Source organism: Diorhabda sublineata, chromosome 1 (assembly GCF_026230105.1).
Source record: "Diorhabda sublineata isolate icDioSubl1.1 chromosome 1, icDioSubl1.1, whole genome shotgun sequence".
Lineage (NCBI taxonomy): Eukaryota > Metazoa > Arthropoda > Insecta > Coleoptera > Chrysomelidae > Diorhabda > Diorhabda sublineata.
The window spans coordinates 19068629-19089574 of record NC_079474.1 but is presented as its reverse complement, the minus strand read 5'-3'; the positions used below and the strand labels follow the sequence as shown (position 1 = coordinate 19089574).

General features: G+C 34.0%; 1 protein-coding gene across 5 annotated transcripts in view; it reads right to left on the bottom strand.

The window, feature by feature from the left end:
- The window catches only part of LOC130443311 (uncharacterized), a 55174-nt gene extending 35167 nt beyond the window's left edge, over positions 1-20007 (bottom strand). Inside the window, exons 1-6 of one of the 5 annotated variants that reach the window (XM_056779071.1) lie at positions 19871-20007; positions 10882-11148; positions 1833-1937; positions 1574-1766; positions 1363-1516; positions 924-1182 (exon numbers count right to left, since the gene is read on the bottom strand). In XM_056779071.1, the coding sequence (XP_056635049.1) occupies positions 924-1182; positions 1363-1516; positions 1574-1766; positions 1833-1937; positions 10882-11094 (924 nt within the window). In that variant the 5' untranslated portion in view covers positions 11095-11148; positions 19871-20007. Of the gene's footprint in view, positions 1-923; positions 1183-1362; positions 1517-1573; positions 1767-1832; positions 1938-10881; positions 11149-14969; positions 15142-19449; positions 19681-19870 lie in introns of those variants that run through there. The other 4 variants (XM_056780642.1, XM_056778282.1, XM_056781418.1 and 1 more) reach the window with 4 other exon arrangements.
- Between the last annotated feature and the right edge of the window lie 939 nt (positions 20008-20946).

The window sequence follows — 20946 nt, the reverse complement described above, 5'->3', positions numbered from 1 at the left end:
AAAGAGAAAATCAAATCAAAATAACTCTCTGGCATTTCCTCCTTAGACTGGATAAATCCAAAAATTATTTTTGGAACTTCACCACCTCGCTGGAAAGCACCTGATAAGAGAAGTTCTTATAGAAACTGACAAATATAGATTCTATGGGGCAGAGGAAGATATTTCGATGCACCTAGTTCTATATTACCTCACACCAAGCATACACGAAAAATTATTGGGAACAGAAACCTGTAGGAGAGACGATCTAACCTCCTATTAACAGGTACTGGAGGTCATAAGAACTCTGGAGCAGAAGGAGGAAAACTGTAGATTACGAAAACACCTCTGATAGGGGTATATAGTAAACTTTGAGGTTACAGTTCAATGTAAACATCTTCGTAGTAACACAAATATCAAAAAGTATTCAGTTCTTAATGAAACCAAACTTCACCACCTCATTGGGAAGCACCTTATGAGAAAAGGAGATTCTATGGGGAGCAGAAAGATATTTCGGTTCACCTAGTTCTATATTATCTCACACCAAGCATACACGAAAAATTATTGGGAACAGAAACCTGTAAGAGAGCCGATCTAACCTCCATTAACTCAACACAGATTACCAATACACATCGATAGGGGTGTATAGTAAACCTTGAGGGTGCAGTGCAACGTAAACCACAATCTACATCTTTATAGAAAGACAAATGTCAAAAAGGATGACAAAAAGACAGGCATATCAAGATATTCCCAACAAGAGCTATAAAGTCGTGCGATTTAGTATATTTGGAGATATTAGTACAAAGGAAAATATTAAATTAATTTTAAAAAATTATAATTGTTACCTAAAACGTGTTTCCATGTATTAAAATGTGTTAATGAGATGGAAAAATCTGAATAGATAATGCGGGATTGTTAATTCTGTTAATAGGGAAATTTAAGCTTACCATATTTTTACTTACATATCCTTCAGGATGTAGCTTAATGAGAAATCTTTTCCTCTTGAAGGATATTTTTCTTATTTTCGCCCATGAAAACGTATTGATTTTAGTATTATTTTGAAACACTACTATACCCATATGAGCAACGGATAGGTGTAAAAGTGTGTTTTCGTGATCTTTAGCTGGATGTAGTTTCATACCGTAATATTCGCACCTCCGTGCCGTTTCGAGAAGATTTAAATCCGCTTCAGCTGGTGATTGTCCACTGAAATATAAAGTTATCATCGTAACTGGAATCGGAATATTTGAAAATGGTTCGTTTACAAAATATCGAGAACTAACTAAATAAATTTAAAGTTAGAATGCACTATATTTTCAAATGTAGTTTACTAAACAAGTATGACAAAATTTAGAATTAAATTTTCAATAAAATAATTGAGCTTACGCGTGTTTTTTATGATTCTCCATAATTTTTCTTTCCATTTCATGATCCTGTTGCGGTACGAACTTGTAGCTCGACAAATATGTATGATCAGGATAATCTTCAGCTACAAAATCTCCACATTCAGCTTGGACTATGTAGCTCGCCATAAGAGCAGCTACGAAATAATGAAAAAATAAGCGAGAAATTTAAAAAGAAAGTTCTTTCGTTTCACCTGTATTTTCGTTACATTGCATTGTTCCCTGAGAGAGGTCTCTTTTGACTTGAAGACAGAATAAATATCGAGTGTATTCTTCTTCTAACTGAGCTGGATCGGGAGTATAAAATTTTACGCAGAAATATAGAAGTGGATCGACCAATGAAAGACCAAGTTGACGGGATATGGGTTTTTGTAAATCCAACCAATACTATTATATAAATAGTTTATACATAATGTTAATCGGTGATGTATGTGTGAGTGAGTCAAAACTTACCCTGGTACCATGGTTATCAGTATATTCCAAACCGAAATAATCAGCTTCTAAAAGGTGCAGTTGCTTACAAACTTGTTCAAATAATACCCGTCCAACAGCTTTCGCCTGAAGCAAAATATTCATTTTGGCAACATGCGGAAACATAAAATTATTTAACATGGAAGTAGATTTAAATTCTCAAAATCGGGCAACTATTTAGTTCTGTTCATATACCTCATATACACTTTTTTTCGTTTTTGTGGGTATTCTAGTTAGACAGGGTCTAAGTCCATTGAATTAATTATTAATATAATATTATATAATAATTGAATTAATCCCTTCAGGATTAGTAAACAATTGGATAAAACTCAGATTTGATTCACCTTTACCGGAACTATTCTAAACTGTAATTAATTTTTCGCACATTTAAACATCTTCAATTTATTAACCAAGTCTTTTCTGTGCTTAATATACATTTTTTTCAATTTGGTCCAGAAAAATATGGTTCTATCAAATGTTAACATAGCCTTACCATACACTGCCGAAACGCTTGGGGTAGCGAAGTCTACCATGCACTCCGGCGTTCCCTGGAAAGTGGTAGCTACGATAAGATGGCCAAAGGCAACAGCGGTAGTAGACCATCGATTTATTACGCAGTCAGTATTGAGAGACCGACATTTAACGGCTTCAGAAAAGACTTTATACATCAAGCAATACAATCAATCCAACTTCTCGATGCCGTGCTTGTAGAAGGATTTGTCTTTTTCCTCAAAATAAGATTCAGTTTAAGGAATTTCTTCTTTATTTTAGCTGATTTTCTTACCGGCGAGCATTTTTTAAGATCAGGGAATAGCTAATAGTTACTTGGAGCTACATACGGTGGATAAGGAAGCAATTTAAAGTGTAATTCGTTCAATTAAACCATCGTTGACATCGACTTGTAATCGGTGCATTCTATTGGTGAAACAGTTGTTTTTTCTTCGATATAAGAGGCCGTTTTTTCTTGATTTTTGCATTTAAACGATTCAGTATCCGCTATTGATTGTCTGTCCCTTTTGGAGATAGATATTTCATTCGTATCCCAAAATATTGACGCCATAACCTTCCCAGCTGACTATTGTGCGTTTGGATGTGGTTGACCGGTCGTAGTCCACTCAGATGATAATCGTTTTGATTCCGGAGTTAGTGATGGATCCATGTTTCATCCATTGTCACATATCTATGCAAAAAATCTGATTTATTACGTGTAAACATAGCCAAACACTGCTCTGAATCATTAACACGTTTGTTTTTATCGAATATGACTAAACGTAGCACAGACTTTGAAAAAACCTTTCTCATGGTCATGCATAATTGTCTGATATCTCTACGGCCTCAGCGATCTCACGCAATTTAAATTTATTAGATTAGATATAACTAATTTGTGGACTTTTTTTATGTTTTCTGGAGTAACCAGCTCAATTGGACGACCAAAACGTTCACCTTCATCGACCCCGTTTAAATTTAGCCAACCAATAACAAATAGTTCTTTTCGATAAAACAGAGAATGGGAAATATTTTTGAAGCTCACACCCATAGATTCAAAAAATATTTGGATCTAAACAAAAAGAATCACTGGATCTCTTACTGGACATTATTGTCCCATGAAGCATCCAAGAAGAATTCTAGAATGCTTTAGCACTGGATAAAAAAACTTCTTCTTGAAGCCAGTATAGATACTGGGAGTTCGTTGGTACTCTGGAATTGGACAGCGAGCTTCAGAAAATAGCTTTGAGTTAAATCTATCTATTTACTCTGTACTTGAATAATTTCTAAAATGAATAATATCACCTAAAAAATTCTCACATGTGATTTGCCTGATTTTTATCAGTCATTACCTTGACCAAATTCTTAAGACATGTGATAAAAGTACACTGTAAAGTTGAAACAAGATATTTATCTTTAGAATTGAAATTAAAGAAAATTTGTTTGTAATTAAACTACTGAAAAGTTAATAGAGGAAATCGGTTTTAATTTCCTTAACGTATACAGGAAATTATAAATAGAGCTTTCAAAATAAATCTTTTTGTTTCATAAAAATACAGACGATGCAATAAAAAGTTGCAGAATAGTGATCAGTAACCATAGTCAGAGTCGGATCTAAAATATTTTTAGTATTATAATTTATCAAGTACGTGTCAATTATTTAATTTATTTTATACATATCAAAAATTAATCTTTTCAATCCACAATTTTCCAAATAAAGAAATTTTGTACCGACATCGTTTACATCAAATTTATAGCTCTAGCTGCACGTCACTGATTTGATTTTTTAAGTCACACAAGCGGCATTACATCAATTTAAAAATTTAGGTTAAAACAGTTATTATAAATAATTAATTGAAAAGTATGTGCATATTAATAATTAAAGAAAACTGATGACTCATATTTAATGAGTAACAACTTTGTTTTTTATCAATTATATTACTTGGTTAGTTAATAAATAATAAAAAAAAATAGGAGTAGCGTCAATAGTTACGGTGACCTGTGCTACCACTAACACTAGAAGACCAAAAAATGCGGATAAAAAGACGAGAAAAATATTTATAACATACAAATTAGTTTTTTATGTAAAAAACAAGCTTAAGAGAATGAACTCTATCACGATCGAGTAGCATTCCGTATGAAGATGCCTGCGGATTGATTTCGAACTTCTGTATGTTGTATTTTCGGAAAAGCCGTGCCTTGGTAGCCGAAGTCAAATGGCTTTTTCTGTGTCGAGTCGAGCATCTTCAAGGTAGAAGGTTGGAAGCCAAGCAACAAAGATGAACGAAGCTGGGCCTTGTGGAGGATTAGAAGCTATTGAGGAGTGTAAAGCTATTTGGTCTTGAAAACAGCTTCAAGTTTTTGTGAATCTATCTTAGTAAAATGCCAGGACATAAACTACAAACCTCAAGACCCAACTAGCGAATTTGCGGTAATAGTGATTCTTTATATCCAGACAGGATCAAATCCTGAGCCGCAGTGCTAGCCTTCTTTGTAAATACAGCAGCCTGGGTCTTTGCTGCATTAAACTCAATCAAATTGTTTACACCCCATTACAGAATATTTTCAAGATCTGTAATGATGGTGACAACATCAGTGTGTTATCGTCGACAAAGCTATAGATCGGGTTTGCAGTTCCCTGCGGAGTACCAAAGTTGAACCCTTTCTGAGATGAGTCTATCAATAGCGATCTGGATGGTCTTTGAGGAAACTACTAAGCCAGTCGATAAGTGAAGATGTCAAATAGTGCGATATTAATTTATTGAGAAGGTTGGCATGTTAAGCCTTTTCAAAAGCCTTACAGTGCGAATGCTCAGGATTTCCCATATTTCTCTATAGCTTCAGTCCATACGTTGGTAACAGGAGATCCCCGGTTGATTTATGTTTACAAAGGTCGTATTGATGGTCGTTCATAATGTTAGCAGAGTCGAGATATCTCAAGATGCTGGTTAACGACTTTTTTCTTGACCTTGGCAATGGCTGGTACTAAAGCAAATGAACTGTAGTTGAAGGGATTTTTTTTATGGGTTGAACCCAAGCGAGTTACCAATTTACAGGGAAGGGACGGTTATTCAACTTTTAGATTTAAAACTACTAGGATGGAAGATTTAAAACCGTAAGGTTACATTTGGGAGACATGTGTTTTGTTCCAGCCGTACTGTGAGGTAGACATTTCAATCATAAAATTCGATGGACGTAAACTCGAAGAAACGAAGAAAAATATTGAAAACCAAACACAGCTAAGTTGAAATACAAAAAATTGGTAGTTATATTGAAAATTAAAATTTACATCTCCTAATGTTTTCACTGAAATATGTCTTCTTACAAGACAAAAGTTGTATTCCAGTCTTTTTACATAATAATGAGAAATAAGGGGTTTCTTTTGTGTGAATTTTAACCCAACTTTCTGTTATTGTTTCCTTTCATTTGAAGAAATAAAAACTTGGAAATAATAACAAAAAGAGGAATTATTTTTTATTACACGTTCCAGTATAGTCAGTGTCGTAGTAAAATGTATTTATGTACAATAAACCACACAAACTAACTTTTAGAATTGTGTCAAAGTGGAAACCTTATTTAGCCAAGACTAAACTGCTACGTTTTTTATTGGACAAAGATAATTTTAAAACTTAATTGCATCAGTTGTACAACAAGGAATGGCACTGGTACCAAGGCGAAAAAAATTTTTTTGAAAACGTTGATTTTGATAATCTAATTTGTGATTCTCACACTATATAAGCTACAGGATCTAAGAACTACATGATTTTTTCCCTATTTCAAGGATATTCCCAATAATTTAGGCCCATTTACAGAATAATGGAAGTTTGATCAAATTACACATACCACGATGATCTACGAATAATTTTGATACGTAGCCGGCGACGTTGCCATGGCGTCTCGGAGATAGGTTTGGCCCTAATCCTTGTAATAGGAAAAATGCGTTGATTTTTTCGATTATCGCTTACAAAGTGCCACTCAATTGGGTAAATATTTGAAAAATTCACTTTTTTATTTTTTAATTTTCGAATACGTTGTAGCTACGCTTCTAACTTAGCCAACTCGTCCCCAAGTGAGATAACGGCCATATATTTCAATGCAAATTATTTGGATACGTAGCCGGCGACGTTGCCATGGCGTCTCGAAGAGAATTTTTATAGTAAACACACTGTTTACAGTATCACTACACCAATACTCACTATTACACTGTTTGACGCGCGTTTCGATAACGAAATTAGCGTTTAAACCTTCTCCCGCAGAAATTAATTCAAGCGGGAAAACCTCCTTGGCGGGAATTTTCACTTTTATTCCTTGAGGTTTTCCCACTGGAATTAATTTTCGTGGGGGATGGTTTATTCGTGGAAAAATTCAGTATGAAACAGGTAAGTCAAGTTATTAGGATTTAGTTTCTGAAGATGGTAACTTGGTTATCGAAACGCGCGTCAAGACAGTAATTGTGAGTGTTAATTTAGGGGTAGTGTGAACAGTGTTTCAGTATAATTTCCATGTGTTTCTCAGGGTCAATTTTCTTATATTTTTATCCTTGAATCTGCAGTATAATGAAGTATAATTATGAGTGTTGGTGTAGTGCTATAAATAAATAGTATGTTCAGTATGAATCTCACAAACGGTTCCAGAAATTCCAACTTAGGTGCTCAAATTCGATTATCGTATATAAACATATATAAATTTTTGAAAAATTCACTTTGTTACTTTTCAAACACGTTGTAGCTACGCTTCTAAATTGGTGACGTTGCCAACCCCAAATAACTTCATAGTTAATTGTGAGCGTCCAAGAAGCCGTTGAGCCCTTAGGCCTTCAGATAGGCCCGTCGTGCTCTACTTGACTTTACCAAGGCCGATGTTCTTTGAGAAGCCGATCAGGCGCTTTGCCTAAGATGAGTCGTTGCCATGGCATCTCAGAGAGGTTTGGCCCTAAACCTTGTAATGCAAAAAATACGCAGAATTTGTTCAAGAATTCGATAATCGTGTATAAACCGCCATTTAATTGAATAAATTTTAACAAAATTTGCTTTTTCAATTATATGTTTTCTACTGGAGGACCTAAATTTTCACATGTTTCTGGAGGCAAATTCTGATATGAATTTTCATCCTTGTGTTGCTTACCCGGTAGAATTCTATCGAGTACGAATATAAAATAAGGGAACTGAAATTTTTGATAGATTTGGACTCTAAAATGTTGTCCAGTGTATATGTTTTAGGTCAATAGACAAGTTGGGATTTTAGCTAATATCCCAGGATAATAGGCAGTTGGCTGATGGCGCGCCACGCATGCCTATTCTCCCGGAGTATTAGCTAAATGCCGGACAATACATTATTCGTCGAAAAATAACCAAGCGTTTGTCTATTCTCCTGGGATTTTAGCTAAAATTCGGATAACAGACTCTTGGGTTTACAGAATAAGATCAAAAAAAATAGGATAAAAGAAGTTTTATATCAATCAATCATTTATTGCAACACGTGGAGGCTTGGTTAGGATAGGTTAGGTTTATTGCAACACGTGGAGGTTTGGTGACATTGTGATTTAAATTTTTTGCAGGCTTGCATCCACCCTTGTCCTCCCAAAACTGATTGCATAGAAGATTCTTCTCGTGATGATATTAATTTTTCTTTATCGACATCCGAATTTTAGCTAAAGTCCCCGAAGAAAGGACAAACGCTGGTCATTTTTCGACGAATAATCTATTGTCCGGCATTTAGCTAATACTCCGGAAGAGTAAGCAACTGCCTATTATCCTGGGATATTAGCTAAAATGCCAACTTGTCTATTGACCTACGACATATATACCTGAATGTATAAAAATCTTTATTAAATAACAGCACGTTTTATACAAAATTTTTAATCGAGTACTCGTGAATAGATAACTTTTTATTATAAACAAATTGTGAAATAATAAAATATTTATCTACGCTACTGTTTTTATACGCTTATAAAGTAAAACAAAGCATATCCTTCTGTATAAACATCGTAAAATGGTTGAACTCCGCTCTTTTTGTACTTTAGTTTATACATATCTATTTATATAACATTGTTCACCTGTTTACATCATCAGATAGAAAGATAATTAATAGTTAAGAGGATATTGTCGGGGTACTTCCTATCTATTTCATATAATTTTTTTAAATTTATAAATATTCATCGTAGAGTTCGTTCCCCTTTAATCACTTCTGATTTGATTTGTTTTAATTCACTAGTGACTTATACTATCAAAAACAGCTTTGACTTTAACAAGGTGTATAATAAAAAGTGAAAATCTTTTCGCTTGGTTTTCACAATTTCCCGTTTTGAAATTTCGTGAATTTACTACATTTTTATGATGATGAATATTTATTTTGAGAAATACAAGTACAAGTTGCGCCAGAGAAACTTACTTATTTGAAAAACCTCCCGAGCTGTGAGTTGGGGGAGTAGAGGAGTGGGAGGGAGCAAATCCGGAAGGGAAAGTCCCCAAGTTTGTCCCCCCTCTAGACAGTTGCCATAATGCTCTGGTCGAGAGAGTAACGGACATTCGCTGTTGAGAGATAATTTTCTAACAATCGCTCAATTGTGCCTTCCGCACTCGTTTTGAAATTTTCCCTCACAGACTTGTTACTGAGTGTAATTCAATTCTGTCGTTGATTACCTCATTTCGGGAGTGTGGAAGTGTCGCTAAACCCTGACCTGGATATTAAAGAACCACCAGAACTCCGAAAAATGTTGACAGAATGAGGCAGTTCATTCTGCTTTCTCCTCGGCGGTCCGCTCGCAAACATGCAGCTGCTTTGGGAATTTCTGACACCACTGTTCGGCGAATTCTCCATGAAAACCTTCATTTTCATCCCTATAAATTGGCTGTTGTGCAAGAATTTACTGAAGGCGATTTTTTTGCCCGTCAAAATGTATGTGAAGTGCTGCTTGACAATCTGCCTCGAGATGCGGTCGTTTTTTTCAGTGACGAGGCTCACTTTCACATTTCGAGCTGCGACAACAAACAAAACATGCGTTATTGGAGTGGTGAAAATCCGTGTGAACTTCGCCACTTCATTGCGAACGAGTTACTGTTTGGTGTGCAATATCGGTAATGGGTATAATTGGTCCTTTTTTTTTGAAACGAACGAGGAATTTTTTCGCAGGTTGTAGTGTTTGCCCAGGTGTGAGTGCAGGGCACGTGATCTGCAGTTTCGTCCTCCTCTATGCACCAGCGATACTCCAGATCATCCGTGATGCTCATGGTGTGAAGGTGACGTCTAGATGGCAGTGTCCAGTTAAAAGTCCGGTCACTAGTCTGATTTCGCGCCTATTTAGCTGGAGCAGTTGTTTGGTGAGAGACGAACAGGTTCAATCTATATTTCTCATCCCAGGCGTCTCCATCCATCTCTGTCAAGCCCGTCTTGCGAAAAGGCTGTTGATAGACGTGATGACAGCAGTTTTGGCCACACCAAGAATGGGATCTTGACCCGTTGGTGGGTTTATCGATCCCAGTAAGAGAGTCTGCAAATGCTGCAGTAGATAGTGGCCTTGGATTACCAAAATTTGCTTATTTTAAACATTTAAAAACGTCGACTTTGTGGACTACATATTCAATGTTTAGATCTGAACTCACCGTAGCCAAAATTATCGATATCAAGAAATACACTATGTGTAGGGATGAAGAGACGGTTTTGACGGAGAAGCATGTAGAAAGATTTATAAAATAGGCTCAAGATGAAATATTTTATAAAGTACGACTCAATTCACGATAAATTTTTAATGTATTAAAAAATAAAGAACACCTTTTTTGAAATTACAATTCCAGAAAGAAAAAACTCTTTATTCGCGAATTTGTGGTCTCTGCTGAAAATGTTGCTGGTGTCAAACTTGTTGAACTCTTCAAAAAGTAAAGAAATATTAGACCTTCTGCTGTGAAGCACGACAGATTTTTTGTGCGACATTATAATGGAAAATGTGGCATAAATCCCATTGGAAAATTTAAAAGTAAGTAAAGTGTACACAGGACATTGATTCAGACTGCGTCTCTCCTGGAAGACTCAGGAGCGAACATTATGAAAATAAAGTAACACGGAGTATGTAAATCCAACCGAGGATCATTTTGACAGTTCATTAGAAAATAAAGGAAGAATTTCAGAAAATATTCTGGGCCAAGTCCCTGGCATACATGTAGATATCACCCAGAAAATGGACTGTTTCTTTCTTAATGTTATATTGTTTAAACCACTACACCAACACTCACGATTACACTGTCTGACGCGCGTTTCGATAACCAAGATATCATCTTCATGGAATGAAGGTTTACCTTCAGTCCGTAAAAGTGCATTTAGGAGGGAGGTTCAATTGTTTCCATTGGATGATGCGATTTTCGACATCAGTTTAAGAGTTTGTGAGCTACACCAACACCAACTTGCTATACCTGGTTGGCTGACTCAAAATTATTGAAAATTTCCGGTTTATTAGGAAATTCCCGTCGAATCCCCGGTTTTTCTCGTCTTTTTCCGATTTTCAATGCACCTAGACACTATAGATATCAATCTTTAAACATTTATTACTAACCTGAACTTGGAAAATCGTGATCGTGTCATCCAACGTTTGTACTCGAATAGCCAACATCTTACCGCCTTTTTTAGGCGTCGTTGGAGGCGTTCGATTTCCTCCACAATCTACTCCCGCCGGTGTAGATAACGAATGATGCATTCCTGCTGAGGTACTACCACCCGTACTAGATAAGGCGCCTGTCGAACCGCGATTACTGCTACTCGAGTCCATTTCGAATGCAAACAGCCGCCTGCAGGTCCAGAGTTATTATCGTTTGACGAAATCCTGTAGGAAATAATTGATAAAATCAAGTATCGCTAAAACTACACTTTATTTATTAAATAAACCATATATTATAGGATTTAGTTTACTTCTAGAATATGAGTAAATGAAATGGATATTTTATAACTTCGTTTGAGTATTACAGTTCAACTTCTTCACTCCATCTTGGAATGTTTCATGATATTACTAAAAAATAATAAATCTCCCACTAACTTAGAAACCAAAACACTCAGGAAAAATTTCTGTCTCTAAAAATAACAGATATATCTATTATGTCAGTTATGTTTTGAGGAATTAGTAAACATGTGACGATACCATCAACTGATACCTTTCCTCCAACACTCTTATATCTTGGTGGAGCCGCTCTCATACATTTAGACCAAAACGAATATCCAGAGACAAAGAACAAATGAGCAAAATAACAAAAGGTCTAGATCGTTGCCTAAGGTTTAAAAGATCGTTTCTCAGCGACAATAACAATACCAATGATTTGCAGAACACGAAATTATCCTTCTAATTGCGAAGTGTTTTATACCTTGAACTATTGAATAACAAAGAAATCGATTTGGATAGTGGCAGAAATGACTATTGTGGAATCAGGAATCTTCGTCGTTGAAATTTAGTCATATGTAAAACGTTTGGAGTAGGATTGGATACGACACAAGGTAAGAAATCATCAAAGACAGTGTGAATGTATATCAGTACATATTAGAACCTCATCTTATTCCTCACTTGAGGACAATTTAAAACCTAATTTATTATTGTCACAAAGGCGAAGAAGTGAATTTTAGAAGTGTATTTCAAAAGACACAAGAAGTTCAACTGGAAAATGTTGGTATTGTTGGCGATATCTTCTTGTGGTCGTTCTCCAGCAAGTTTGTAACGGCGAAAATATACTAAAAAGAGTGTGTTAGATCCAGATTAATGCAGTTCAAGAAGGAAAAAAGCATCCTGAAGGAAATTTTGTGTTTTGGCTAGTTATGACAACTGCTCATTATGCAAAGGACGTTGTGGGAGCTTTTGCAAACTGGGCAAATTAAACGTTTTTGGGGAAATTTGAAACGAAACGTATATTCTGAAGGTGGCAAGAATCATGATGTAAAGACTACAAGGTTTGATCTTCCCGAGGGCTCATTTTCGACTCGTTTTGCGCATTTCTCAAGAGCTAATGAGAATTCGCTCCCAAAATGGTGCGTCGTTTTGGGAGCGAATTCTCATTGGCTGGTGCGCAATAGCACACCTTGTAGTCTTTACAACATGGCAAGAATTAAGAAATTGAATTTTGAGCAAACTCCGACAAATGCCAAATTCAGGATTTCATTATTTGATGTAACATTTAAAAACAAAAATTAGGAAAGTGAGCCGACTGGGTGCTGATTCAGATATATAAAATGTAATTATGGTGCAGTAAAAATAGTTTCATAGAGTTAAGTGCAAATAATTGAATTAAAACAAACAGTTTGTACAGATTTTTTGTCTCCACACCATATATTAACAAAATAAACTAATTTTTCCAAGTGTTTTCCAAGTGAGAAATGCCGAAAAACATATACTGAAGTCAAAATAAATTTTGCAAATTAATCTTAAGTCTATATTATGAAAATTTATTTCCCTTGAAATTTTAAGAAAATATTTCCTTGTACTAGGATGGTCCCAAAAGTACTTAGCGTGACCTAGAGATGGAGGTAGTTGCTTGAAAAATACCACTGTATTAGAGAGTACACAACAAGTTTGAAGACGCCACGTTGTTTAGAATTTGTTTGGCAGCCATCAACAGTGAAAGTTTTCAGTGAGACTGGTCCTTCGTTATCGATAGTAAAATATTGGGTAGATAAGTTTAAACGAGGCCGTACGACCTGCGAAGATCAGAATGACAGTGGTTGACCAACTGAGTTGATGATTCCAGAAATGTAAAAGAAAATCCACAAAGCGACACTGGATGATCGTCGACTGGAAGTGCGGGAGCTATAAGACATAGTAGGCAATTGAAAAATTGCCGTACATCGCATATTTACTAAAAATTTGGACGTGAAAAGCTATGCACAAAATGGTTACCACGTTTGCTTACAATGGAACATAAACAGTGTCGTGAAGATGTTTCTATCGAGTGTTTGGCAATGTTTTACAGAAATAAAACTGAACTTTTGCGCTATAGATAAAACGTTGCTACATAAATTCATACCCGAAACAAAAGAATAATCAAAATAATGGGAGAACCGGCTCCAAAGAAGGCAAAAACCGTTCCATCTGCAGGCAAGGTCGTGGCGTTGGTTTTTTGGGAGGCGCGTGGGATTATTTTCATTGACTACCTTGAAATAGGAAAAAATATCAACGGCGAGTATTATGCGAACTTATTATAACGTTTGAGCGAAGAAATCAAGCAAAAACGGCCGCATTTGACTAAGAACAAAGTGTTGTTTCAACAATACAACGCACCAGCTCCACATACGTATTGAAATGACCAAAATTGGATGGATGTGGTGGATCTATATAAATTCGAAACCAAACAACAATCGACTGTGTGGATCTTTCAAGTCAAGCCAAATACAACAAAAGTTGTTCGGGTATGAAGCACTACCAAGCAAATGGACGCCTGGTAATTCGGAATAACCGGACATGTCGCCACTATTCCATTAGAGCAACTTAGAAGTCATTTTTGAATTGTTTGTATAACAAAAGTGTTAGAAAAAATTAGGAAACCCAATCGCAAAAGACTATACGAGCTCGGTGGTCAAAGGTTTTCCAAAAATTAAAAAGTGATATCGGCAGTTAATGGCTAATTTGAGAACCTTGGCCATTCTTATCATAAAAAGGGTATCGAACTTATTGAACATTGCTGGGAAAAGTGTATGGAGCTAAATGGATATTACGATGAAAAATAAATATGTCTTTTTCCAAAATTTTTGTATTTTCTTTGTTGGACCAGCGCCGAATTCAGAAGTAGTGGGGCCTGAGGCTAAAATCGACCTGGGCCCCACTTAAGGAAATCAAAAATTATGATATAGAGTAAAAAACTAGTGTGTGGATCAAATTATACTAATTCATTCATTTCATTTAAATTTCTAAACAATATTTGGAAAAAATACAAATTTTGCTGTAGATCCAATACTACTTTTAAAATAATTGATTAAATTAGTAAGGTTGCGGGACCCCTACGGCTTCGGCTCCCGCTAGACCCTCCCTAAATCCAACGCTGTGTGGGAATATCCTCGTATAGTTTTCAACTTTAATCCACAAACTAATTGCATCTTTATGAAGTTATATATGATCACTTTTTCATGTAAATTACTATATTCAGATATTAAATATAAAAAAAATTTAAAAGGCATGATTAAGTACCATTTTTTGAATACTTTCAAGTATCATTATCGATAGTCAAGGTCTACAACACTCGAAATTTTCTTATTTCAGCCTAATTTTCGATATAAGTATTCTTGTCTATTAAAAAATAATTATCCACAGATTAAGTTTTATATATTTATAGAATCTTAAAAACATAATTCCCATAACAAGAAACTGAATTAACTAAAAACATATCTTTAGATATTTGTTTCATTTTAGAAGACAACGAAAATTTAAATAATAGACATATACCTATCAAACTTTTAACAAAAAAACATGATGATAAATATTTGTGACAATATTAATTCCACACATACCTACAAAGTGATCTTAAAAAGTGTTAATTGATGATTTTAAACAATATATTACCAAATTATTAAAATTTACATAACAAATTTGAAGAACATATGTTGATAAGTCAAACAAATATGTAATAAATTTTGTTATATAATATTTTTAAATTGTTTGCTGGACCTACTTACACAATAAATTGATAATGTTGATATTGTGTTTACTAAAAACTTGTTTGTACCGTTATGATGAACATTTTAATTAAAAAGATTGATCCCTTTGAAACTCTCGCCTTTTTACATAATAATTAAACGTTATCTAAAATTATTTGACCTATAAATATTGAACTATGTAGAAGGTCAATATCTATACCAAGTACACATGATTTATTTAATGTTTTATATTAAAAATGCATAAAGAATTCAAACATTTGTCCATTGAAAATATAAGTTTACCTCATAACCTTGAAATCCAATATTTTTTCTTGTTATAATTATTGCATTAGACAAAGAATTGTACGTACATTTGTTATCAGAAGTATAGAACAAAAAAGTTAGTTGTAGGTAACTATTTTGTTACTAATATTGTTCTTTTCAAGTCACTTTCAACGATATTAATGATAACTGCCCAACATAAACTACTATTGGCATTATTAAACATAGTACGAGGGTTACTACATGACTTTCGAAATAGACAAATAAAACAAATATTTATAGTTGGATACGGCTTTATTGTTAATCAAAATATTCTTCATTTAGATCAATATACATTTGAATCAATTGTCGAAGTATTTTTTCCATTCCGATTGAGGTCTCCCAAATATGTGATTTGAACGCATCAACCGCTTCTTCAGATGTAGAAAAACGTTGACCTCGCAATTTATTTTTGATCTGCGGGAAAAAGAAGAAATAATTGGGTGCTAACTGGAACCTGTACGGCGGAAGACTCATCAATTCGATGTTTTGACTGTTCAAAAACTTCTTTGAACTGATGTGTGAGAGATCGCATTGTCGTGATGTCTTCTGCGATTGGTTTTCTTAATTTTTTCAAACACTTCTGGTAAACAAGCCATTCAGAAATAACCGTTCTACGTTGCTCTCATGTAACGGTGGCGACATGTCTAGTTATTCCGAAAAACCGGGCATTCATTTGCTTGGTAGTGCTTCTTGGAACTTAATCATGCCTTTTAAATTTTTTTGATATCTAACATCTGAATATAGAAATTTACATGAAAAAATGATGATATTTAACCTGACAAAGATGCAATTAGTTTATGGATTAAAGTTTAAAACTATACGACGATGGTCCAACAAAGAAAACACAAAAATTTTGGAAAAAGACATATTTATTTTTCATCGTAATATCCATTTAGCTCCATACACTTTTCCCAGCAATGTTCAATAAGTTCGATACCCTTTTTATGGTAAGAATGGCCAAGGTTCTCAAACTAGCCATTAACTGCCGATATCACTTCTTTATTTTTGGAAAACCTTTGACAACCGAGCTCGTATAGTCGTGGTGTCTTTTGCAATTGGTTTTCCTAATTTTTTCAAACACTTTTGGTGAACAAACTATTCAGAAATGACCGTTCTATGTTGCTCTAATGAAACGGTGGCGACATGTCCATTTATTCCGAAAAACCAGGCGTCCATTTGCTTGGTAGTGCTTCGTGCCCGAACAACTTTTGTTGTATTTGGCTTGACTTGAAAGATTCACACAGTCGATTGTTATTTAGTTTCGAATTTATATAGATTCACGATTCGTTGTAGAGCCATTTTTTCATGTGTGGGAATAGAAAATAATCAGAAGGGAATAAATCTGGCGAATAGGGTAGCAGTTCTATCTTTAATTCATCAATTTTGGCCATTTCAATAACGTATGTGGAGCTGGTGCGTTGTATTGTTGAAACAACACTTTGTTCTTAGTCAAATTCGGCTGTTTTTGCTTGATATCTTCGCTTAAACGTTATAATAAGTTCGCATAATATTCGCCGTTGATATTTTTTCCTATTTCAAGGTAGTCAATGAAAATAATCCCACGCGCATTCCAATAAATCCAATAAACCGACGCCATGACCTTGCCTGCAGATGGAACGGTTTTTGCCTTCTTTGGAGCCGGTTCTACCATTATTTTGATTATTCTTTTGTTTCGGGTTTGAAGTTATGGATCCAAGTTTCATCCATAGCGCAAAATTTCAGTTTTATTTCTGTAAAACATTGCCAAACACTCGATAGAAACATCTTCACGACACTGTTTATGTTCCATTGTAAGCAAACGTAGTAACCATCTTGTGCATAGCTTTTCACGTCCAAATTTTTAGTAAATATGCGATGTACCGCACTTTTTCAATTGCCTACTATGTCTTATAGCACGCGCACTTTCAGTCGATCCATTATTCGTCGCCTCTCACGATCTTATAGACGTCTTTTGGAGCACCGCGATTGAATTTTTTCAGTATTTCTTCGCATCTTTTTTTAAGCGATTGTCAAATGTGTTATCCAATGTGAATAAATCTTTTTGGTAGCCAAATATTCATGTAATATTGCATGTATGCGAGTAGAACCAATGCCCAAATATGCTTTCTGACAAAACTGTCTATTTTGGATGACCTTCACGAAATTCATCTTGTAGCGAAATGCGACTACGATTGCATTCGGAAAACTAGATGGATCGAAATGGTACTTCTTCACCAAGAGACGAAGCGAATTGATCTGCATACTGCTGTTGATTCAATTCACGTCGAAAATCATAGAAAATCATCGCACGAAAACTTTTGAGAGTAGTGTACCTATATCATTGTAAATATGTAAATAAATGGATTCGAAGAAAAATTAATGGGTTATAGTAGTTATATTACAGTCACCTGCAATAGTGATAGCTGCGAAGCTCTCGCACTACACACTCCGCCATTGTTGACATTCAGGCGTCAGTCGGCGTTGTGCTACTGCCACGTAAACATGCCTGCCATTATTAATGCTCCCGCCAATTGCGAAGTATGATTCGGGGAAAACTTTATGAGTGATTGTGTCGAAAGTTTAAAGATGGCAGTAATGATGTGCATGATGAAGGAGGCCAAAGACGCAAATCTGTCATTTCAAATGACCTTGTATAACGAGTTTACAGAACGGTTAAAGAAAACGACAAATTTACCATTACTGCATTGTCTATGAAATTTTCAGAAGTTTCAAGGTCTGATTTGTACTTCACTTGAATTCATTGAGGGCAACTTTCTTTGAAGAGGGTATTGAAAAGCTTGTTCACAGATATGACAAATGTCTCATCTCTTCGGTGTTTATGTCGAAAAGTAATCATAAGTGTACCAATCTTTTAGTAATAAAATTATTGTTTAATATAAACTTGTCTTTTATTTATAGCTTAACTGAGGTTGAAAAAAAATGAGCCTCATTAAGTGAAAATGTCCAATATGATTTATTTTTACTAATCAAGCTGAGATATAATATATTTCATTTATTATTTCATTCATTTGGTAATATTTTAATTCACTACACTTGTTGGAAACTGTGGCAAAAGAATATAACTTGGATATGTTGGTATGACGAATCTAAAATTATAACTTGAAGGAAAACAATTAATTAGATTGTTTATTTTTTGAGCCTTGTAAATATAATTAACAATGACACAAATAAGTTTATTTAGTTACAAATTCTAATAATTTCTGATGTTACGGTTGATGAATTACTATGGTTGACAGAATAAGAGTATGAAACTATTGTGCATATCTGTAAAAATATAATGAATGGAAAATATTTTAAAATAAACTAAATGATAATAACAACATAATCAATTCCAAAGCAATGTGTTAATATTTACATAACTATTAGTAATATAGAACTGAATTCAAAATATGTAGTATCACCTATTTTTAAAAGAAAATCACTTAAAAATATGCCAAAAAGTGTATGTAATCAAAATACCAAAAATATAAATCAAGATACCTGATATTTCACTTAGAAAAATTACTTTAAATAAACTAATCTGATTTGAAACTACACAAATTGTGATTTATACAAAATATAACAAAATTTTAAGCATTATCAGATGTGTAACAGAAGATATGTGATGGTTCTGTAAGAATTTCCACCATTTAAAAACCTTTCAATTCACCCTTGACAGATCTTTCATAATTAATTTTCACTCCACCCCCGTAAAAAATCAAACAAATTTCATACATTAGTATTTGCAATTATGTGAAATTGAATATAAATTAATATCGCTTATAAATATAAAAAAATTATATTCAAATTAATTCTAGAAGTTACCTTATGCTTGAAATTTGTTCATCAATTATCAATTAGGAAGATGTTTTCTAAATTTGTTATTTTAAATAGGTAAATGTTTGAAAAGGAAATAACGTCCATTATTTAAAAAATATTATTTCGAATTTATTTCATTACTAATTAGCTCATCAACAATATATATGCAATTAAATCTGAACTTAGAGAGGAATAGTTTAAAATTAACAACGAAAATTTATTTATTTATACACTTTATAGTCGTATAAGTAATAACATCACGTGTCTAGGAGATACTACGACTGTAATTCTCCACAAAATCGTTTTTAGAGCTCTACATTAAAAATATAATCACAATTTATTAACAAATTACTATATGGAGAAATATTAAAACAGATAAATAATTGATAAATTTTACCGTTTAATTCAGTCGTATAATCGTTGTTTCTAGTAACAAACACCTACAGTCGTTACTTAAAACCAGTCAAATTGAATAATCTAAGATCGTTTTAATGACTTAGCTTCTTTCAACAAATTTCGCGTGGGTTTTATTAAAATGCAACCAAAATGGGTCTAAATATTAATTACGACAACCTGTAATGAATCAAACTAAAAAGCTAAGCTACCACATTAATTAGTGCAATACAAGACAAACTTCTTGACCTACTACAGTTGAACGCATAAAAATAACAGAAACAGAAGATGTTGCATATGTCCTAGCTTTCCGAGAAATATATGCCGACAGCCCACCCAATCCCTTTGGTCATTGATCTCAGTTTTCGTGGATTGCAATCCATGTTGGATTAATACGTCTATTAAATAACGCGTTATTTACTCACATTCATATTATGGATTCTCTATAATATTCCAAAAACACATAAGTTTTGTTTATTGTTTAATATACACACACCCAACTTTTACTATCATTCTTATACGGCATCAAGTAATGGACTGTTTGTTCAGTATAGTTGGCACTAGTGCAATAAGAATGAAAACAGCTGAATAGATTTTATGTCAGACAGAAATATATTTGTATATCCAAAGGTAGAAAAAGATAAAATATGTGGTGGGGAAATCAATTGAAACGCTTTGTGACCGTACAATATTTTTGCATGAACCTACCATCTGAACAGGTGAAATGAACAAGCTATTATGCAGAATAGGACTTACGTAATAAATAAAAAATAGAGTGAATCAAGAGTAATAGAAAAAGAAAGTTTAACATATTCTAGAATAAATTTTTAGTAGCACCATGTTAAATGTATTCTATTGATTTAAATAACCTTCTTATATTAAGATTTTGTATAAAAATGTTTAGTTAATCCACAATGATGGTAATTATACACAGGCCCGATTTCAAGGAGGGGGGTTATGACCCACCAAATGTCTTAGTTTAGAGAAAAATATTATGGAAGCATCAAATCTTCGGTACAATTTGAGCAAAGTTCCGAAATTTAAGGAGACAACTAAGCAGTCACATATAGAAAATTTTTATCACAGTTTTACTTTTATTTTCATCTGCTACCCCCAAAAATTGAGAATCCTTATTATACAGAGTGAAACAAAGGAAACGAATATTCTTGAAAACGAATAGTACGAACAAAACATAATTAACAATAGATCTATTTTGGATTTAGCAATTTGAAATTTGTTATTAGTTATTTTGGATGTTTGAATCCATTACCCTGCATATTTTTTTGATAATTGATTGTTTCTAAAAAATTGAACAAATCTCAAAACGCTTGATTGACTCAATAAATTTTTTTAAATCTAATAATATCTGACAATATTGTAATTATTAACTAGGTCCCAAAAGCCCAAAACAGACTTGGGTAATTTAAAAATTTCAATCTATGCCATATAGATTCAAACACAGCAGTACAGCTCTGCAAGTAATTCGTTTTCAGTGGTTAGT